This window comes from Onychostoma macrolepis, chromosome 18, assembly GCF_012432095.1.
Source record: "Onychostoma macrolepis isolate SWU-2019 chromosome 18, ASM1243209v1, whole genome shotgun sequence".
Classification (NCBI taxonomy): Eukaryota; Metazoa; Chordata; class Actinopteri; order Cypriniformes; family Cyprinidae; genus Onychostoma; species Onychostoma macrolepis.
This window is the reverse complement of record NC_081172.1, coordinates 4644785-4668616: the sequence shown is the minus strand read 5'-3', so window position 1 is coordinate 4668616 and position 23832 is coordinate 4644785. Positions and strand designations below refer to the sequence as shown.

At 37.1% G+C, this 23832-nt stretch overlaps 1 protein-coding gene across 3 annotated transcripts in view; it reads right to left on the bottom strand.

Moving 5' to 3' along the window:
• ptprq (protein tyrosine phosphatase receptor type Q) overlaps positions 1 to 23832 on the bottom strand; it is a 71489-nt gene that overhangs the window by 45136 nt on the left and 2521 nt on the right. For all 3 annotated transcript variants that reach the window (XM_058751842.1, XM_058751843.1, XM_058751845.1), the window contains exons 3-18: positions 22432 to 22573; positions 22087 to 22344; positions 21217 to 21434; positions 20908 to 21088; positions 13942 to 14232; positions 13577 to 13861; positions 12148 to 12417; positions 11800 to 12060; positions 10750 to 10880; positions 10356 to 10485; positions 9484 to 9637; positions 9299 to 9405; positions 8308 to 8405; positions 6230 to 6395; positions 5787 to 6047; positions 1339 to 1499 (exon numbers count right to left, since the gene is read on the bottom strand). In XM_058751842.1, coding sequence (XP_058607825.1) covers positions 1339 to 1499; positions 5787 to 6047; positions 6230 to 6395; positions 8308 to 8405; positions 9299 to 9405; positions 9484 to 9637; positions 10356 to 10485; positions 10750 to 10880; positions 11800 to 12060; positions 12148 to 12417; positions 13577 to 13861; positions 13942 to 14232; positions 20908 to 21088; positions 21217 to 21434; positions 22087 to 22344; positions 22432 to 22573 — 3114 coding nt within the window. The remainder of the gene's footprint in view (positions 1 to 1338; positions 1500 to 5786; positions 6048 to 6229; positions 6396 to 8307; positions 8406 to 9298; positions 9406 to 9483; positions 9638 to 10355; positions 10486 to 10749; positions 10881 to 11799; positions 12061 to 12147; positions 12418 to 13576; positions 13862 to 13941; positions 14233 to 20907; positions 21089 to 21216; positions 21435 to 22086; positions 22345 to 22431; positions 22574 to 23832) is intronic.

Genomic DNA, 23832 nt, shown 5'->3' with positions numbered 1-23832 from the left:
AAAGCATCTAAATTTAAAAAGAAATTTTGATTGGTGATGGCAACTTTTATGAATGCTCTAAAAATGAATACCTCAGAGAATAAAATGTCAAATGGCAATGCTTTCCAAACACATAGTCCTGCACAAACCAGTCAATACACAGTGATATTTATCACACACTCAAGTCTTTGTTTTGTGTGCCAGTATTGTCGTGTCCCTTCATTCTAAGAAACGCAAGCCAGTTCAAAAATTCTTCTAAGGTCGTGTGGCGTCTCACCATCTCACCAGCTCACACCTGCGTCTCTAACAGAACACAGTCTGTATGTTTTAGGGGAAGAAATCAGTCTTGCAGGGTTGCAGAAAATCTTGCTGAAAATTACAAAATTGTCTCCCTTTAAGTTCCCGAATAAATAAAACAAATGCTCCATTTTAAAGACTTTTGGATAAATTACATTCTGGGAAACGAGTCTCTTTTTTGTGTTAATATAAGTTCAATTTAGTAAATATAATCAAATATACATCAGAAAAGTCTACAGGTGGCATTTGATTGATTACAACCATCCATTTTAATTTATTTCTTTAAACAATTCTGTTTGCTACACTGGAAAAACAGTGTAGAATTAACTTTGAAACCAATTTAACTCAAAAATGCTAGTATATTTCACAAATAATTACAAAGAAATGGCAAGTTAACACACTGAATTAAATGTGAAATTCTGAGGTTAGAATAGCTAAAATAGTATTTTCTTGTAAAATGTACTCCAATAATTATTGTTTTATTTAAAAGTTTAAAATATATATTTTTTACAACATACATCATCTCAAATTCAATTTTAATTCTGCCATTCAGAATTGTATTGGAATTAAAATGATGCAAAACAAATTTTTTTGAAGTTGTAAATAATTCAATTTCAATACAATTCTGAATGGCACAAATTAACTATTTAATTTGGCCCATGGTTAAAAAGCCTGCGTAATGCATGTCATGTAATGCAAAACCCATGCAATGCAAATATGCAATTAAAGCCTACCTGAACATTACAGAGGCCCACATACAGGATAACCAGCAGGGGCAGACAGGATGGCATGATGGCCCCTCACTAAGAGAGAGCTCCTGGATGGGTGAAGGGGCTAACTAACCGGTGGTATGTGAGTGATCAGAAACAAACTAGTCCCTCCACCACTGTTAAACCTATTATTAACGGTCTTCTCTCTCTCTTTCACTCTCTCCCTTGTTCTCCAACCTTCCTCCCCACACTCCGCCCAGCTGACACAGATACTCTTCTACCTGACACCTGGCATATGGCTGCGGGAGAGCAGTGACTCAGGGTGTATGTGTGTGTGTATGTGCGTGTGTACCTGGACGCTGCTGTCTGCTGTGGTGGTGATGTTGATATTGCCGTGGTCAGGACACAGTTGGACCATGTACTTCTTATCACATCCAGGTGATGCCAACCAGTGGAGTGAGAAAGCACGAGGTGACACGCTTATCACTCGCAACCCCTTAGGACTGGCAGGGACTGAAACACAGATTTTGGTTTTTCACTATAAAAAACATGCAAATGCATGCATACAGTATAACTTATAGGCAGACATTTGCTCAAAATTTAATTCAGTTCAGTACAGTATGGTTAAATTAAAGTTAGTTCAGTTTGGTTCAGTTTCACTCAATCAATCAACCAAACATTATTTATATAGCACCTTTTAAACAAATTTAATGCAATTCAAAATGCTTTACAATTGTAAACAAGAAAGTGACACACAATACAAGCAATGCAAATAACACCAAACCAGATTAAAATTAAACAGTAAAAATATTAGAATAGAACAAAATAAAAATGATCAACAATGAAATGTTGATAATTTGCAAAAGTAATTAAAAAATTCTTAATAAATTGTTAAATTTGATTCATTTCAGTTGTGTTCAATTCAATTCGATTCAGCTCAGATTGGTTCAGTTCAATTCAATGCAGTTGAACCAAAGCAAACTTAACTAATTAACTGAATAATTCATTTCAGTTAAGTGCAGATACAAATTCAGGGTTATTATCATTAACTAAAACTATTTAAAAAAAAAATATTTAGTTACTTAAAAAACAATAATTAATATATATATATATATATATATATATATATATATATGTGACCCTGGACCACAAAACCAGTCATAAGTGTCAATTTTTTAAAAATTGAGATGTATACATAATCTGAAAGCTGAATAAACAAGCTTTCCATTGATGTATGGTTTGTTAGGATTGGACAATATTTGGACAAGATACAACTATTTGAAAATCTGGAATCTGAGGGTGCAAAAAAATCTAAATATTGAGAAAATCGCCTTTAAAGTTGTTCAAATGAAGTTCTTAGCAATGCATATTACCAATCAAAAATGAAGTTTTTATACATTTACTTTTATAACTTTTAGCATAAAAGAAAAATTTATAATTTTGACCCATACAATGTATTTTTGGCTATTGCTACAAATATACCCCAGCAACTTAAGACTGGTTTTGCGGTCCAGGGTCACATATATATATATATATACATACATTTTATTTCAGCTTTTTTCTCATTTTCATTTAGTTTAAATACTAAAACAACTAAAACTAAATAAACTGGGGGACAATAAAATAAGTAAACTTTCACTATAAATAAAGTGAAAACTACATTAAAAAAATCTAATTAAAAATATTAACAAAACTATAATAGTATATCAATGATACTAAAATAACCTTGGTTCAATTTATTGAATTTAAGTTAAAGTTCAGTTTGGTGCAATACAGTTCAGTTCAGTTAAATTCATTTAGGCTTTATTCAATTCAGTGCAATTAGAATCAGCTCTTTTCAATTCAAATTGACTCAGTTTGGTTCAATGTTTGGTTCAATTCAAGCTTTAACTGACCGTTCGCAAAGAGCTTGATTTGACAATCTGACCATTGACTAATCAGAACGTGGATAATATGTGGCGCCACTGCTATCCGCCATCTTGCCAGACAGCTACGGCCTGTCTCCATAGAAATACATGTTAAAACAGGGTAAAAAATATAGACTGAATTGAAACGTTTTCAATATAACTAAATATAAAAATGAGTGGAGGGTTAAGCTGTGCTGTTGTTGGCTGCCACAGTAACGGCAATAAGCTAAGCTATTCCTGTACTTGTTTTGCGTAACAGAAAATCTGTAATGTCCGGCACTGTATACATGGCTTGCAGCACTTAAGTTAAATACTGAGTGTTAAATAATAAAATAATATGTTAAAACATGTGCTCTTATCATTCTGAGGACAAAATCCCGTGAATTTCGCCCCGATCGGGAGCTTTATATGCACATGTGCACTCATCTGTTTTCAATGCAGGTTAACCGCGATGCTTCATGTCATTCTTCCCACTCATTAAACTATGACAGGTCCTTTACTGCAAAAAGACAGTCACTGTGACACTCTAAAGTGATGAAATTATGGTGCTGTGTACTTTTTTAAAGCCATTTTCATAGGTTTCACGTTATATTGTTCGCTCGGAAAATATGTAAATGTGCATGCAGCCGCAGCTGTATCCCTTCCAGCCTTAACCACAAATCAGACAGAAGAGTAACTTAGATTAACTTCGGTGGACATTGGGTGCTTCTCAATATCCCTCCTCGCTTCCTCACTCCTCTGTCCTCCATCCTATGACCCGGAAACCGATCGAGCTCAGCCATCTTGAAGGACATCTCAATTCTCTTACTGCACCGTGAGGAGGCGAGGAACAAGGAGTGAGGAGCCTTCCAGAGGAGCTATGAGGGAGGATACACAGGTGTATCCAATGCGGAAGTTTTTTTCATTGAAAAAAAAACAAAAAAACTGACGCACATGTAAATTTTCCTCCCTCTTCTCATCTGTTGTAATAATTTAAATTTATATTTTACCTTTGCAATTGAAATAAACCATACATGTCATATATTTCAACAGGGTATCTTGCTTTATTAATATTTATTTTGAATGTCTTAAAAAACAAACTTTAACAACATAAGGGCAGATCCATTTTGCGCAGGTGATGATGCTCTGAAGGGACGCTAAAGGGAGCGAGGATATATCCGGTGCGTTCCAAACGGGATATATCAGGCGAATTCCAAACGGTTTTTTTGTGCCCTTCAAGAGCATTTCGGGAAGGGGTCGCCATTTGTAGGGATGTTCCAAACGAAAGTGAGCAACTGATTCCCTTCACAAAGGGCCCTTCCAGAAGTCCGTTAGTGAAGGGAACATGCGATGGTCACTTCACGGAAGAGATTTCCGTTTGTGATCATGTGATCTTCACTTAGGAGATCTCGCGATGCATTTTAAAGCAAAGTTGGGGTTTATTTTGACTTTACATACAAACGTAAGTAGTAAATTTTTTTTATTTTTATGTAATACAAAATATGTTTGTCAGTGATTAAAATTATGATTTAAGACTGTATTGTTAGCAAGTTTAGTTTGAAAAAGTTTAATAGCAAATAAGACACAATTAGACAGTATTTTAATAAAATAATAACAAGAAGAAGAAATATTTATTTGCAACAACTGTTGGATCGCTGAATGCTGAATGCTGCATGCGCGCTCAGCGTTGTCAAGGTAACATTCTGTCCGTCATTCCCTTCGCCAAGGGAGTTCCAAACGCTTATACGAGACAGTAATGCCCTACACCCTTCAAAGAACACACTTCAAGGGCTCTGCCCTTCGAAGGGAGTAGGGCATAGGGATGCTCAATTCTGTTTGGAATTCGCCCATCGCCCTCCGAAGGGCACTTCAGAGTGAAAACAATCATGGCCGCCATATTGAAGGGTCGTTCCAAACCGAAGTGCTCAAAACTGGCCATTTCAAAGGGCCCTTCGGAATTAAGGATTTCGAAGGGTACAACTGATGGACACTTCGGGCCCCCATGATCCTTTGCGCTGATTCTTTCCATGATGATGTGTTTGAACTGAGGCAATACAGTGGGGCGAATTCCAAACAGAAGTGAGCAGCCCTATGCCCTACTCCCTTCGAAGGGCCGAGCCCTTTCTCATTATTATTATTTTATTTAAATATTGTCTCACTGTGTCTTATTTACTATTAAACTTTTTCAAACTAAACATGCTTAAACTTGCTTACCGTCTTAAATCATATTTCTATCACTGACAAAAAATATTTTGTATCACATTAAAATAAAGACAAATTTAATCAGCCTATTCTACTTACATTTGTATGTGAAGTCGAAATCAACCCCAACTTTGCTTTAAAATGCTTCGCTAGAGCTCCTAACTGAAGATCACATGATCACAAATGGAAATTACTTCCGTGAAGTGACCATCGCATGTTTCCTTCGCTAAAGGACTTCTGGAAGGGCCCTTCGTGAAGGGATTCATTTGCTCACTTTTGTTTGGAACGTCCCTACAAGTGGTGTCCCCTTCCCGAAATGCCCTTGAAGGGCACAAAAAAGCCGTTTGGAATTCGCCCAGTGATCTGTCACGACACATTAAAGAGCCACAAAACGGTATTTATTGTTTGAATTTCTTTAAAAATGACTCAATTTAAAAGCTGAGTGTCCTGAGACCTTGTTTCATATCAGACGTAACCTGCGCTGTCTTCTCTGTCGGTGTGTTGTCAGTTTCCTCTTTGCTCTGCAATGTATTTTTCACTGCCTGAGAACATGTTTAATGTGAGAGCAGCATTGTTTGTCGGTCATGGCAACAGTAACTAAGGGTGGGCGGGTTTTGCGAACGGTCAATTGACAATACAAACTGTTTTAAAACAGTTTTACAGGAACTAGCACCTTCAGTTGTGCAAAGTGTATTGTGGGTAACGGTCAAACCTGTATGTATGGTGACTGTGGTGGCGTTTCCACTGATGTTGTTTCTGAAGCGTTGTACAGTGATATTGTAGGAGCAGCTGTTCCACAAGCTACTGACAGTGACCTGCTGCGATTGTGGACTCACATCTAATGTCCAGATATGAGAGCTGTTACTAACCGCCACTCTATAAAAATCTAAATGACCAGTGGCTTGTTCCCATGACACTGTAACGGACGTCCCATTGACGTGAGACACAGAGAGTGAACATACACCTGCTGGCCCTGGAATAAAAAATTAGTTGAAAAAAAGAAAAAAAAAACATCAAGAATGACCTTAATTGTTAATATGTGTTTGTGCATTGTACTTCTCATCTGTATTTATTAATGATACCAAAAGTAGAAAGCATCACTAAGAACAGAATCAAGGGCCACTGCTTCAGAAATATTGACTGGGAGATTCTTACTAGTAGAGATGTTTTGGGATGTGGTCTGGCTGAAATCTGACCCCAGGAAGGACTGGATTTCAAACCTGTAATCACTTCCTGGGGTCAGATCATGAATCCTGACACTGTTGTCATGAAGATCAACCTGGTGCTGCAGAGGGAGGTCACCCGCAAAGCCATATTGAAGCTAAAGATGATTGAATGAGAAGAAAGCAACAGAAATAAAATAAGCAAGAATGCATTTAATTGACCAGAAGTGGCAACAAAGATATTAATGTTACAAAAGATTTCTATTACAAATACTTTTTGGAATTTTCTATTCATCAAAGAGTCCTGAAATAAAGTATAATGGTTTGCACAAAAATATGAAGCAGCATGACTGTTTTCAACAATGATAATAATAAGAAATCTAGCGTCAGCGTTAGTTCTGGCAGGTCACATTAGTCAAGCTTGCATCAGCTGACTCTCAGCTGATCCACATCTACCTATAGGGATGCAACACCTATCACAGCACTCATATATAAGGTCCATCAGTATTATCACCAGCTTCGCGTTGCTCAATATCTAATTAATGGCGAATTCGCCAGGCAATCAAAATCATCTCAGTACTAGGAACTGTGCAATCGGGAATTTAGCAAGAGGATTCGTTCCCCTTATGGATTTTACCTCAAGTTTGTTAACTTGAACACGTGCTTTCGCAGCGGGGTTAAGTTTGTGTTCGATTTTCCTCACACATTCAGGGATAAACAGCAATAACTCCAATACGACTTGCCCTAAAAATTCTAAAACAGTATTACCGCAAAAAAGGCAAAGCTGATGATGTTTCTCATCATTATTTCACTTGATATAACAGGCACTGCCCCGCACAGCTGTTATTGGGAACACGCTTGTTCCTAAGTTGTCTGGTTTTTATTGGGAGCATGCTTGTTTCTAAGTTATGTGGTTGTTATTGGGAGCACGCTTGTTCTTAAGGCTATCTGGTTGTATATGAGAACATGTTGCTTAAGCTTTTCAGGTATTGGCAGCATACTCGTTAGGTCATCTGGTTAAGGGCAACATGCTTGTGACTATGGCATATGCGGGTTTTTGGCAACATTCTTGTTCATTCATAGGGTAAGGGCTACATGCTTGTTGCTTAAGGCTTGAGATTTTCGCTGTCATTTTATGTTGGGGGTATGGTTTTGTTTTGGGGGTTATTGCTGCTCTCCCTGCTCTTATCCATGCTAGGCTGCATGGATGCGCAGGGATTTCTTGCCCAGAACAGAACCATACCGCCAATCCAAACTGTATGCTAATTGTCAGTCATCTTTGACGATAGTGGTCCTGACAGAAATGGTCATTCTTCAGCAGTAAATCAGCATATTAGACTGATTTCTGAAGGATCATGTGACACTGAAGACTGGAGTAGTGATGCTGAAAATTCAGCTTTGCATCACAGGAATAAATTATATTTTAAAATATATTCAAATAGAAAATAGTTTTTTATATATATTGCAATAATATTTCGCAATATTTCTGTTTTCACTGTATTTTTTGAATATCCTTGATGAGCATAAGAGTCGTCTTTCCAAAACATGAACAAATCTTACAAACCCCAAACCTTTGAATAGTAGTTTGATGATGGCAAGGACAATCTAGAATAAGGGTGACAATGGAAGTGGGATCATTACCACAGCCCTTGGAAAAGTCACTTTGGCCGAGGTTATTCCAGGGGACTTTACATTGCACAAAAAGCATCTTTACATCACACACTCAAATACCTTCCTTCTGTTTGGAAGGTATAATGAAGGGTTGGTGCTCATGTATTATGAGAAAGGCAGAAACCTGAGCACACAGGGGTGTTGCTAGGCTACATTTCAGCTGAGACGGTCAGTATGAAAGTTTTAACAGGTGTGCAAAGGCTCTGATACTAGTCTAGTCATGCTTACAATACACACAAACTTATAATAACTCATTCCATATAACCGCTTCAATTAATTTCTATTCAACTGCTAAATCAAGTAACAAACAAGCAAAAATCGAATGTTTAATATGCAACGACCAACTCCCTTCAGTATGTGGATCTCGAAGCTGATTGGATAAACAGAAAGTCACCCTACCCTGTAACCATCCACTTTGCCAGGTGGGTGTGTCCACATCACATACATGCTGCTCACTTCCTGTTCAATGAAAGTGAGGTCGTCAGGAGGTTCTGGAACTGAAGTACAAAAAAGACCATTTTGAGACAGATGAGCTATGCCTACATAGATGACATTTAAGGCATTACAGACACTTATAAGAAACAGGGTGTTCCAAATCACGCAGCATAATTTTAACTAAATAGTCTGTCAGGAAGTTTGTCTGTGACATGGTGCAAAATAAAAAAGAGCACATCCTCATGTCTCAATGATATTTTTACCTTCTCAGGGCCAATTCAAGTGCAACATTACATACATATTTCACAGGAAACCCAACCCCAGAATGCACTGCAATATAACATTTTTTATCAAAGACTGGAGTAATGATGCTAAAAATTCAGCTCTGCCATCACAGGACTTAGAAAAATATATATTTAAATAGAAAGCAGTTATTTTAAATTGTAATAATATTTCATAATATTACAGTTTTTGCTGTATTTTTATCAAGTAAATTCAGCTTTGGTGAGCATAAGAGACTTCTTTTAAAAACATTAAAACATTGTAACAATTTTAAACTTTTGAACAGTGGTGTACATTTTATTCAATACCTAAAACTATTAATAAAGACATCAGGGAAATTAAAATGTTACTCAACATTTGAATGTATTTTTATGTTTACCCTAGTATCAACTTAGTTTAGTGGCATGCTAACGTTCAATTTAGATAAATTGGTTTCATATGAAGAGCTCTATTTGTTTGGTGTATATAATAAGTAGATGCTAATGGAGTTGCTACCCCAGAGGATTGTTCCAAATGAGTCATTTATAAGGTTCAATTTCAGCTAGCATGCTGCTTTGGAAGGAAGTTGTCTATGTAAACAGTACAGCAAGGCACTATGTTTTGGAAAAGAGCTAATGTGTGGATTTGTGTGAGACAGTAAGTTTAGTACCAATATAAGTGTAGTCACACTCACGTGTGTTAGTGTTGACAGCAGCAGGTAAACTTCGCCTGTCTCCGCTAACACTGCTCACTTCAACAGTATACACACTTCCAGGCAACAGGTTGTCAAAGTGATATGCTCTAAAAAAGAGAGAAAGCCACAGTTCAAACCTCTCTCAGAACGAATCTTCAGGGCAGATAACTGATCTAAATCCGCACCTGTCATCAGACGCACGTTGACTGGTCTGCAGGATAAAGGTTGAGTTTCTGACGGACAGGATAAATGAGTCACAGACCCCCCAGCCGGCCCTCCAGCGCACGCTGAGAGACGCTGATGTCCTCTGCACTGGCAGCAAGGTGACTGGACTGGGAGCTACAAAAACACTCAAGGCAATTAAACACAAAGTTATCGTTTAAAAGTTATAACAGATTCCTATGGTCATGAAAAAAAAAGTCATTTCCAGAAATGACATAGAAATGTATTCATTTTTCTCTTCAAAAATGTAATTCTATTTCAGTAACAAGCAAACAAGAAGTTAAAAAATGTTGGGTTAAAATTATTTAATATTTTGAAATAAGTCTTTTATGCTCACCAAGGCTGCATTTATTTGAGCAAAAATACAGTAATAACAGTAATACTGTGAAATATTATTATAATTTAAAATAGCTGTTTTCTACTTGAATATATTTTAAAATTAAATTTATTCCTGTGATGCAAAGCTAAATTTTCAGCATCATTACTCCAGTCTTCAGTGTCACATGATCCTTCAGAAATCATTCTAATATGCTGATTTATTGCTCAAGAAACATATTATCAATGTTGAAAACAGCTGTGATGCTTTAACATTTTTGTGGAAATGGTGATATTTTTCTTTTCAGGATTTTTTGATGAATAGAAAGTTCAAAAGAACAGAATTGATTTGAAGTAGAATTATTTATATATTTTTTTAAATTATTGTCAGTTTAGATCAATTTAATAGATCCTCTGTAAATAAAAGTAATACTAAATTAACTAAACTAAACTAATCTCACTGACCCCAAACTCTTGAATGGTAGCATAAATAGCTGAGCTTGTGTGAATGTATGTGTACCAGCTCTTATGGTGATAATCACAGCCAGACTGTCTCTGAAAAACTCCTTCTCGGTTCGGACTGAAAAGTTGCATAGCTTTCCTGCAATCACGTCTATAAAAATTGCTCTAGTGTCGACTACCTTCTGCACCTACAAAGACACACACAACAAAGTAGTAAACAAACTATTTTCCCCTTCGAGTATCTATTATTTAAGGACAGCATAAAATATTGACTTCAAAATCTTCTGTGCACAGTTTCACTGCAGTTTCATAAAAATGATGTTGGTGATCCCATTGATGGTGGAATGGGATGAGAAAATGTATTTCTTTCATCAAATGTTATCATTTACAGTATATAAAAGAAGAAACACAGACATCATACACAGGATGTGTACTCACACACAGGATCGTACCATGACAGTATCAGCACAGTTCATACACAGCGCCTCATAATGGTGGCCGCTCCCCTCAGCCCCGTCCCACAGGAGCTCTATAGAGCTGTCAGTCACAACACCAGCACGCACATGAGTGGGAGGAGCCAAACCTGTCAATAAATATTCAAACTAAATCAGTACTTCACTATTTGAGTTCCAGGGACTGTGTTCGGAAAAACATACTTGAATATGCACATTGTGCAAAATTAGGCTAAAATGCAAAATAATTTTTATTTTCAAGATCTGAACTCAGTTTACTGCAATAAATAAGTAATGTAATGAGATCATAATGGCAATGTAGGGTTAATTTTTATTTACACACACACACACACACACACACACACATATATATATATATATATATGTGTGTGTGTGTGTGTATTCTTATATATTTATTTAATGTTTTTGAAAGAAGATTCTTATGCTCACAAGGCTGCATTTATTTGATCAAAAATACAGTAATAACAGTAATACTGTGAAATATTATTATAATTTAAAATAGCTGTTTTCTACTTGAATATATTTTAAAATTAAAATTAAAGTAACATTATGAAATAAATAAAATAAATGGTTTCTATTAGAATGTTTATTATTATTTTATTATTTTTTTTTATATTATTTTATTTTTAGACTGGAGTAATTATGCTGACTTTACTCCAGTCTTCAGTGTCATATGATCCTTCAGAAATCATTCTAACATGCTGATTTGGTGCTCAATAAACATTCATTATTATTATCAATGTTGAAAACACTTGTGCTGCTTAATATTTTGTGGAACCCATGATGTAATTCAGCTTTGCATCATATGAATAAATTACATTTTAAAATGTATTAAAATACAAAATAGCACCTTTAAATTGCAATAATATTTCACAATTTTGTTGTTTTTACTGTATCTTTGGTCAAATACATGCAGACTTGGTGAGAATAAGAGACATTTTTCAAAAACCTTCCAAAATATTTCAGATATTTGACCAGTATTGTACTTTTTCAGCAATAAGAGTAAAAGTTTCTTAAATGTTTTCTCACAGGTCCTCACAGGTGGCAGAGCAAAGCCTTCACTGCTCGTGTTTCTGCTGGTCACAAACACATTAAAGTCATACTGCGTTCCTGGACTCAGGTTGTCAACCAACAGTTTTGTGCTGTCTTTGGACAATGGTGTCCAGGATCGATTATTCTGGTAAGTAATGGTGATGCCGTCATAAAAGCTGTTTCTGGGCATCTGCACAAAGAGCTCCACAGAGTGTGTGCCAACTTTGTATGGGACAGCTATCTGGATGCTATCAGGTTCTGAAAGAAGAATCAAAAATACATTTTGTAGACTGAAAAAGAGGCATTGTGGAGGAAATGGAAGGTAAAAACAGAAATGAATCATACTTAGAGTCTGTTGTATGGTTGTCACTACACTCATGTTTCTGCCCTTCACTGAAGCCACTCCCACTTCATATGTCCCACCTGACTTGAGCTGTGTAAGAGAGATGCAGGTGGAGCCATTTACCCAGAATTCTCTAGTTTGAGCCTGATTTGTTTGTGGGTGGAGCTGGATGTAATATTTATCAACATCCTCGTCCAGTGAAGGCCGCCAGCACACAGTTATGTTCTCCAGGCCCACAGCCTCAACTGAGACCCCGCGTGGAGGACTAACCTCTGAAACACACACATCAACACACAAAACATCTATGTGGATCTCAATAACAGGGCAAGTGAAAACCCAAATGATTAAAACCCAATTGAGGGGGGAATTCAATCAGAATTGATTTATGAGCATCTACTCATTTGCATGCATTGTCTACATTGTTTTAGCACCACATTTATTATTTAAAAAATAAATAATTAAATAAACAAGGTAATTATGCCAAAAAAGATGGCAAAATTAGGGCTGATCATAATTTGCATAGGCGATTAGCAAAAGGTATAAACGATCCCAAATGTAGTTTGTTTGTTTTTTTAAAAATAAAATGTCAAACTTTTTTTTCCATTTTTATTTTATTCTTAATTATGTTTAACATTTTAGTTGATACTGATAAATGGATAATATTAAAAGTCTATACACTTTTGTCTAAATAAATTAAAAATAAAACAACAAATCAATTGTTTGCCAAGTGAACTATAGCATCACAACATTATAATGTACCATGTAAAAACTGACATTTAGATTTTTTGCTAAAGATTACATTTTAGTGTTACACAGTGTTAATATCAGTGTTATTAAATTATTAGTGTGTTTTTTAATAGCATTAGGAAAGTAAATTGCATTGCACAATTGCACATATATATGGACTGATATAATTTGAACTGTAGTTGGTACACTAGCCCAGCTAACAAAAATTTGTTTTAAGATCGTTTTGCTAACATTCCCATTAAGTTATAAAAACATTATTTCTGAATGTGTGGAAATGTTACTTTTTAATTTTCTCTGAACAAGAAGTAAAATTTAAAACAAGTAAATTGCTTAAAATTTAAACAAGTAATAAATGTTGTAAAATGTAAAGTGTTACATGGTTAAAAGCAGTAAAAAAACCTAAAATGTTTCAGGAAAAAAATGTTCCATGAAAGATCTATGAATAATGTTTCTGTATTAATGTTGAGAACATTATTAAAGACCAAATACTTTGAACAAATGTAACCTCACCATTACTGCAAGATCGTTTGTTCATAATGTGCCAGAACATTAGCCAAAGTTCTGAGAACATTCCCTGTTTGCTGGGATGTTGATAAGAAATATGGTTTTGGACAGAAATACTGCAAACAAAAGTGTTTTCACCCCTCAATATCTCCTACACATTTAATGTGTTGCAAAATATACCTGTGATAACAGTCACGGACAGACTGTCAGAGCTTTCCACACCTTGAGCCGTGACAGACACAACTGTGATCCTGTGAGCATGATACGCCTTCAACCCACCAATCACAGCGCTCCGATTCATCTTGTCCAAGCGAATGGCATGGCCTCTGCCAGAGACTAGCTCCACCCAGTGCAGAATGAAGTGCTCAAACCGAGCGTTATGGGTAGAATCGGGGGCACTCCAACACAGTGCAATCTGACTGGACGTGACAGCTGTCACTGTGAGATTCCGAGGAGGATTTGGCTCTGCAACATTACAAAAACAGTTCATTTTTGGCCAAAATATTCCTTTAATGTGTGTTGGTACTATAAACATAGAGACTTACTTGTATTGGCAATAAAAATGGGTCCAAGTGTCTGAGACGCCCCACTGGGGTGTGTAAGAACCAGTGAGAAATGATAGACGTGTCCAGGAGAGAGACCTTGAACTCTCACTATGTCTTGAGTGTTTCTGAGCACCATGTGCGAGACGGTTTGATCCTTTGATTCATCCTTTGATTGTAGAGCAAGTATAAAACCAGCAGATAAATCCAGGTGAGATTCATTCAACCAGATAAATGCTGCTTCTGTCTCACACACACTCTCCAGATACAGCCATTCACTGCTGCTTTGCAACACTGTAACAGAGACACAATTAATCTTAAAGAAACTCTCAAATGAAATCTTAAGATCTCAAATATTTCCATTAGACAGCAATTCTGTCTAATGGAAATGGTATGGTATTGGTTGAATTTATGTATGTAGGCAGGTATTAATTAATCTTGTTGTATTGTGTATTAAGAATTGTATTTTGTCATTTCTTTGTTGTTGTTGTTTTTTCTTTTTTGACTGCGGTTACTTTGGTTTATTTATTGTTGTTGTTGTTATTATTATTATTATTATTTTGGGTATATTGTGTTAGGTCATGTGATCTTTTGCTCACATGTATAAATAGACGCATATCAGTGTTGTTCATTTGTCTGATGAAGAGCCTGTGTGCTCGAAACGTTACACCTTATGTGAATTTTTTTTTATAAATAAATTTTTCTTTGATACTTTTGGAGCTTAGGTGTTGCCGACTTTGCATTTTCAATATGCTTCTACTTGTTTTTTAGTCGAGCACCCATTTGAGATAGATGTGCGTGCTGTTGTTTGCTCTTTTTGTTATTTTGTATTAGCACTGCACTCTTGTTTTGACTCCAATTTTGAAGACTCATTCAGTACACCTGCTGGCGTAATCATGGTTGAGCCACAAGCTGATCAGTCAAAAACCTTTGAATTCTCCGATGAAGACATAGCCCGAATACTTATGAAAGACTCTTTATTCGATGAAAATTCTACTAAGGACTTTGCAAGACGGTCGATAAAAAGTCTGGAAAAACTTCTTGAGAGGGAGACTAAATTGTATCTTCATGGAGTAACGTTGAGTGACTATCTGAGAGTCAAGAGAATACCACGTGGCTTAAGGATTGTCAAAAGCCCTATTATTGGCAAGGACAATGTGAGTTTTTGCGACAAATGGTGTGGAATTTTAAATAAGTGTGCTTTTGATCTAATGGCATTGACCGTACAAGAGATTTCTGCACAGCTGGTGAATATTCGAAAAGAAATGGAAGAGGTTAAAATTCAGCTATCTGTGGAATATCCTGACAAGGAACAACTTGACTCAGTGCTATTGGAATGTAATCAACGAATCACGGAACTAAAAAAGGAGATTGTTGCATCCAAGAAAAGCAAGTTTAATCGAGATGCTGCTGACTATGCCAACGATCGGGTTTACCAGTGGAGATCACAGTGGAGGCGTCATTCATTGCCACAATTCACTTCTCGTGGGGCTCGTAATTCTTTACAGCATGATGACAACAGGTATTCATCTGCTCAGTCGTCGTCTTCACTTGATCGGGATTCAGATTCCAGTTATCCGTCTCAGTCCCAACGTTTTTTAGAAGGCGGACGACAATTCAACATCTCTCGTCAAAGAAAAAATGCAGGAGGAGCAAAAAGAGGTCCTGTAAGATCTCAATATGTGACACGGAGAACGATACAGAAGTGATTAATGCCATCAATTTATCGAGCAAAGTGATCTCCAATGACTGTTTAACTGTCCTTAATAAAGGACTCTCGTTTTCACCAACTGCACACTGCAATGAATTTGACACTTATATTGATTTGCAAAAATTTTTTCGCAACTTGAGACTCAAAGAATTTTTTAATGTGAGACAGACACAGCAGATTCATTCATCGGATTCTGGTGTTTTCACGTCTGATATAACCTCTGAGTCACGGGATAGTTACGGTGGTACATCTGTAGAGGACTATAATTCTAGTGAATTACATCGGACTGGTTTTAGAGGTAAATCCACTTTTATTCCTTTCAAGAATAGAAATGCCTCTTTGGACACTTATTGTAGGCTTGTAGAAAGTGATGTTGTATCTATATTCAAATCTAAAAAACAATATAAACTTGCACATAATTTGACGAAGGCACAACTGTCGGAACTGGAATCACTTAAAAAAGATTCGTCTATAGTGATTCAAAGTGCTGATAAGGGTGGAGCAGTGGTGATTTTAGATCGAAAAGATTATGAATTTGAAATACAGAGACAACTTTCTAATTCGGCTTTCTATAAAAAATTGAGTACGAATCCTTTGGCGCATTTTAAGACATCTGTATACAATACTTTACAACGTTTTGTAGATTCCCATCAGCTGACCAAAGATGAATACGAATATATGCGTGTTGAACATCCGATTACTCCGGTATTATACACGTTACCTAAAATTCACAAACCGTATAGGGAAATCCCTTCTGGTAGACCCATAGTTGCAGCAATTGGGTCATTGACAGAGAGAATTTCTGCTTTTGTTGATTTCCATTTACAACCTTTGGTCATGTCTTTACCTTCTTATATTAAGGACACGATGGATTTTATTGAACTTATGAATAATGTGAAATTACCTGATTATCCTGTTTTTCTAGTCACCATGGATGTTGAATCGCTTTACACCAATGTTCCATTTCAGGGTGGGTTAGAGGCTATGGAATTTTTTCTTGATCAACGTCCGGGTCAGGTACCAAGTACTACATGTTTGAGTGATTTGGCAAAATTGGTGCTTTCACATAATTATTTTCTGTTTGGGTCAGATTATTATTTGCAGATTTCAGGGGTTAGCATGGGTTCCAAGATGGCCCCAAGCTTTGCATCCCTTTTTTGTGGGATGTTTGAACATCAGTTTGTGTTAAACCCTGTGGTAAATTATTTTTTGAGACACATTGTTCTATGGAAACGTTATATCGATGATGTTTTTTTAATATGGAGTGGTGCTGAATCTGAGTTACTGGAGTTTCATAGTTTGGTAAATAATAAATGTAGTGCGTTGAAATTTACTATTGAATTTCATCAAGAGAAAATGAATTTTTGGATGTGCTTGTTCTTCGCACTGCATCTGGCATTGAAACTACTTTGTATCGTAAACCAACTGACCGTAACACCATCTTGCACGGACAATCTTATCATCCTGTGTCATTAAAGCGTTCGTTACCAATTTCACAATTTAGTCGTATCGCCGTATTTGTAGTAAAGATGCAGATTTTCAACAGCAATCACAAATTCTATCGGAGAGATTCAGAAAACGATCATATCGAGAAGAGTGGATCCAGTCTGCAGTGAGTCGTTTTAAAGATGTATCGCAACAGGAGAGTCTTGTCAAAAAACAAAAAATTAAACGTCGGGTTAACTGTTATATTCAATATTCGCCTGTTTCAAGGACATTCATCATGTTTTATTGAAACATTGGCACATTGTTGAGAGTGATCCCGGTCTTAAGAAGTGTTTTGATGAACCACCATGTCTAGTGTACAAGAAAACACCCAGTCTTCGTAATATTTTGGTCAAATCTGATTTGAAACCTGCTCCTCATTTTTTGAATAAAATACCGTATGGGAATTATAGATGTGGTAACTGTCAACAGTGTAATTTCACGTATAAGACATTGACTTTTACACATCCTCATACGATGAAAATATTTAAGATTCGAGTGCGATTTCGTGCAAGACGGCTAATGTTATTTATTTGTTGCGTTGTCCTTGTGGTTTGTGTTACGTTGGTAAGACTAGCAGACCTTTGAAAAATCGTATTTCTGAACATCGGTGTGCAATCAGACATCGCGATCCGAAAAGTCCAGTAGCTCAGCACTTTGTAAACTCGAGACATTCCGTTTCCACTCTTCAGTATATAGGAATAGAAGTAGTTAAGTGTCCACGGCGCGGTGGTGACATCAATAAATTACTTTTACAACGTGAAGCCTTTTGGATTTTTACATTAGATACTTTGTCCCCGAGAGGTCTTAATGAGGATTTTGATATTCGTCCATTTCTTTAAATATGGAATGCTTATCCAATTATGTGTTTTTTTTTTTTTTATATAGCTCCAATAAAGGTTTTGATGGTATTGGTTGAATTTATGTATGTAGGCAGGTATTAATTAATCTTGTTGTATTGTGTATTGAGAATTGTATTTTGTCATTTCTTTGTTGTTGTTGTTTTTTCTTTTTTGACTGCGGTTACTTTGGTTTATTTATTGTTGTTGTTGTTATTATTATTATTATTATTTTGGGTATATTGTGTTAGGTCATGTGATCTTTTGCTCACATGTATAAATAGACGCATATCAGTGTTGTTCCTTTGTCTGATGAAGAGCCTGTGTGCTCGAAACGTTACACCTTATGTGAATTTTTTTTATAAATAAATTTTTCTTTGATACTTTTGGAGCTTAGGTGTTGCCGACTTTGCATTTTCATTAGACAGCAATTCAAATAAATATAGAGAAAATGGAGACTAAGAGCCTCCATGCGGCACATTTTATGTGCACCACCGGTCTTGTGGTAATCGGTGAAACTACATAAAACCATGGGGTGTCCCTTACAAGTGGTCCCTTTGGTGCAGACATCACAGTGTACTATTACCCAGCAGTCCATGCTGCAAAATACAGACTCAGAGATGGACTGAAGGTGCCATTTTGGCATAATGCTTATACATTTTTTCTCAAAAAATACTATGGAAGTCAATGGCTACTAGTGTCAGGATTGGACCCATTTTGTCCTGTTTTGCCTTATTTGGTCACCTTCCTGTCCTTGTTTAGTTTGATCATTAGTTGATTCCCTGCACCTGTCTGTCCCTCATTATCTTGTGTTTATAAGCCCCAGTTTGTTAAGTTTGGTTTTGTCGGGTCTACTTGTTTCTATGCGTGTTTGCTCAGCTCCTATTGTGGATTATCTCCTGTGTTTTCTTGATTAAAGTCAGTTCTCGTTTACTCGTGCCTGCTGCGTTCTTCCTGAACAGCGTAATGTGACAGAAGACCCGACCTAAATGGTTACCTCCGTGTTTTCCCCTCAGTTTGTTTTCTCGTTTTACCCAGTGTCTTTTTTTCCGTTGTGTTCCCTGGATGGATGCCATTCTTCGCTCCGAATACCTCCTCCTCCTGCTGGAGCAGGGGGACAAAGCTCTCGAAGACCATACGAGACTGTTCCTGCTCTTAGCACACACCACCAGCTACCCGGATGACACGCTCTGTGTGTTCTACGATGCCAGTTTAATCATTGCGTGCAGAGCGCCGTCGTCCAAAGATGGTCCTCGAGAGGACTTCGCCACCTTTGTGGAGTGGATACTGGCGAGAAACGGATCCCACCACTCCCGGCCCTAGAGCCCAGTCCACCATCTCCCCGCGATGCGGAGCATCAGCCCGAGCCCACTGATGACGGAGAACCCATTCCAGCCACGATCGATGAGCCAGTGCAAAGCCGAGCGACTGAGCAGAGGATCACCCTTGAGCATAGAGCTCAATCTGTCAGACCAGGTGCGAGAGCGGGCGACAGTGCCCACCGCGAGGGAGTAAGCCGTGGACGGTGAGAGCGTGGAGTGGAGCTCCACCCGCTGCACTGCGGCTGAGGGTGAGCTGATCGTAAATCTGGGACTTAATCAACTGGGAAGCAGATCTGGTGGCCGACTTGCCCCCTCTCCTCTCTCCTTTGTCCCCGCTGGTCCTGTCCAGCCTTTCCGACGTCTCCTGTCCCCACGTCCAGTCCAGAGTGGTCTCCTGTTTCCCAGTCCGGCCGATAGAGAGACTCAGTCCCAGAGTCCAGTCAGGAGTGGGCTTTGAGCCCGGAGGGCAGCCCCGAGGCTCATGAATCATCATGGCTGTGGCCTGGGTCCTGCTGTGCTCCTCCTGCTCCGGGCCCCTCCTGTCGTCTCCTTGGCTCCTCCCTCCTTCGTCGCCTCCCTGGTCTCTGCCTGTCGTCCTCCTCCTGAGCCTCCTCCCAAGCTCCCACCTATGACTCCCTCTCTTTTGTTTTTACAGTGCGAGGACGCACCTTCCGGGAGGGAGCGAAATGTCAGGATTGGACCCGTTTTGTTATGTGTTTCAGTTCCTGTTTTGCCTTATTTGGTCACCTTCCTGTCCTTGTTTAGTTTGATCATTAGCTGATTCCCTTATTATCTTGTGTTTATAAGCCCCAGTTTGTTCAGTTTGGTTTTGTCGGGTCTACTTGTTTCTACGTGTGTTTGCTCAGCTTCTATTGTGGATTATCCCCTGTGTTTTCTTGATTAAAGACAGTTCTCGTTTACTCGTGCCTCCTGTGTTCTTCCTGAACAGTGTAACGTGACAACCAGCAACTGTTTGGTTACCAATGTTCTTCAAAATATCAACTATATCAAACATTTTATGTGCTTTTAGCGGGTTTTTTTGTTCTTGTTTCTTGGAATTTATATTAATTTAGCTTTATTTTTATTTCAGTTTTAGTAATTTTAGTATTTAAGTTGCAAAGGCAACATTTCTAATTTTCATTTAAGTTCTCATCTATTATTTATATTTTATTTAAGCTTTATTTCAATTAATTTTTATATATAGTTTTATGCCTCCATATTTTTATTTTAGGTCAACATTTATTTGTCTCATTTGAGTCTACTTTCATTTTTTCTAATTACGAAGAAGGAGAAATTAATTATGGAGAAATAAACTCTGAGAGTGATAAAATTTCTTATGATAAAATTCATTTCTCTGAAAATGCTCAGTCCAGACCAAGCAATGCTTATCGCACAGCTTGATTTATCAAAACAGGACATATTCCTGGACCAACATGCTTTGTTGGTCCAGGAACAACATTCCTATCAACCCAATCAATCCTGACTCCAACCCAACCTCTTTTTCCAGGAACAACAGTAGATGTTGATCGAGGAACATGTCCTGCTTGTGTAAATCAAATCCCCCTTATCGCAGTGAGAGTAACTACGCTCGGTATCTCTCTCCTTCACTCACACTCTTCTTGACAAATGTAGGGGAGCTGCAGGTAACACAGGAAAGCAGTGAAGAAGTATCCCGCTCCAGTCGCATTCTTCTGCATCGCAATACAGCCCGTTTGATTGGCTGCAAGCGATGATGTCATTTCAATCTTTAAGTTGTAGGTAGAGCCATCAGACCAGCGGAAATCACCTTCTGTCTGTGGATATTAAAAACACAGACTGAATGAAATACTAGCATAGCACATACTATTTTTAAAAGTTTTAGTATGCAACAAAAAAAAGTGTGCAACAGTCTCCATAGTGTCCATGTGCGTTTGCCATGTACCTCACGGTCATTTAAAGCTGTCCACAGCAGCAGAAGATGGCTATAAGATTCTAAGAAGGATATGATGGATAGAAACTCTGCATCTGTCTTTATGTTGGCCAGATGTGACCCTGGGGTTGATCTTTCACACGCTTGCTTCGCTCCAGTCCATGACATGAATCCTGGGTTCACCTTATAACAGCTCCACCCCACAGCAAGCCAGCCAACGGGACACTGACCTGCAGGAGGAAGTTACGACATCAGTGTTTGGGTGTCTTTACATGTTTTCCTACTATTTACATACTTTTTCAACTTCTTGAAATGTTTGCTTTCCCAAATCAGTATGACTGACACTTTTTCATACAACAAAAGTGAATGGTGATTTATTTAATCAAATATATTATATGGTCTGGTACAGTATTATAAAATTTAATTTTTTTATTTAATTTTATTTCAACTTCGTTTCATGAATATTATTTATTTTAAGTTTTAGTTTTAGACACTGTCAGTCTTTGTCTTTATTGTGATATGTAGTGTTACATTGTCTCAAAATGACCAATAAGCACCATAAAAGCAGTCCAAACAACTTATGCACTATATTCCAAGTCTTCTGTTTTTGTATGAGAAACACTGGAAGAAAATGATTCACTAAAAATCTCAAATCTTAAGACAGTTTCATTCATAAAAGTTGTAATTTCCTAAATAACTGGACAATAAACAGTAATTTGCATCAGGCCCAATAAAAGCCTTTTTGGTTCTACTTAACAGCTTTATTTTTAAGACGTTTACCTTTACATATTTAGCAGATGCTTTTATCCAAAGCAAATTACAATAGAGGAACATTAGCAATTCAATCACAACACTATTCATGGTATGTGTATGTGCACATACCTGTCTTTATGGCCAGATTTTGGCTTTGTTTAACATTAATTTGGAGATGAGGGACAAATGTTTTTTTTGCCACACTGATGTTGTAACGACGCCCAGGCTGTAACCCCGTCACCTGGTGGAATGGCTGAAAATGGGTTGCAACCCAACACTGCTCATCCAAACACACATCCAAGACATCTCCATCATCCAATGTAGGCCAGTTGAACATGGCAGTCGTGGATGAGACATTCATGCGTAAAGAGGATGTGACGAGAGGAGCTAACAACAACAGAGCGAAACAAGAGTATTAAAACACAGCCAAAACATGTGCATTTGTGTCGTTGGAGCCTCTGTCTTCAGTGTTACCAAGGTGGAAAGTCTTGGCATCCAGCAGTTCTGTGTCATTGTATGATTGTAGACTCAATTCTAGCTTCTCAGAAACTTGTGGTGCTCTGAACTTCATCACACACTCACACATGTCTTCACACACTGCAGTACTGCTCAGTACCTGACAGAGAGGGAGAGACTCAATTAATCATATGTGACCCTGCCTGGACCACAAAACCAGTCATAAGGGTCAATTTTTGGAAACTGAAATGTATACATAGCCTGAAAGCTGAATAAAAAAGCTTTCCATTAATGTATAGATTTGATGTATGGTCTGAGATACAACTATTTGAAAATCTGGAATCTAAAGGGTGCAAAAAAATCTAAATAATGAGAAAATCACATTTAAAGTTGTCCAAATGAAGTTCTTAGCGATGCATATTACAAATCAAAAATTAAGTTTTGATATATTTACGGTGTTACAAAATATCTTCATGGAACATGATCTTATCCAAATGATTTTTTGCATAAAAGAAAAATCAATAATTTTGACCCATACAATCAATGTATTGTTGGCTATTGCTACAAATATACCCGTGCTACTTATGATTGGTTTTGTGGTCCAGGGTCACAATATAATCACTGTGCACTTTTATAACACCGAGATGCCAAAGAAGTTCCATTCTGGGTTCCCTGAAGAACCTTTCGGTGAACATTTCTTAACCCTTGTGCGTTCTTGGGGGTCTTTTTGACCCGCAAATGAAGTTTGCTAAATTTAAAAAAAAAATTCTCTTTTTCCAAATGGCATGAGACTTTGTACGGTCGTCAACACTTTCTAGATCTACAAATAAAAAATAAAATTGGAATGATTTCTTGATTTTATGTTAGTGTGAAAAAAAAAGTTACACTTATGGTCTTTGGGGTCTCTAGAGACCCCAGGCAACAAAATGTAATTTTTAACAAAATATATATATTTTTAAAACAAATGTAATTTTACTCTGTTTATTAATGTTTTTACTCCACATTTGTGTAGTTTTTGGAAGACTTATGATATATTTTAAATTTATATAAACAAATTAAAAGACATTTTTATATAGGTTTTTATACAAAAAACAGCTTTTTATGTAAAATTCACTTCATAAAAGACCCACATTTCTAACTTTCATTCATGGGGATAACATGGATCATTTGACATGGTTTAGTGTAAAATTTTTGCCCATATTTTGGAAATTACAGTTTCAAAAGTAAAAAATTATCATTTTTACCACTAGATGGCTGCAGAGCTCCACTATTTACTATTTGCTATTTGACCAACTGAAAGATATCTTTTCACAAGTTTTTTTCAGTTGGATTCATATCTACATATTGTGAAATCACAATTATAACAATAAAAATGATTTTTGTCAAAGTTTTGCATTTTTAGAACTGAAAAAAATAAAA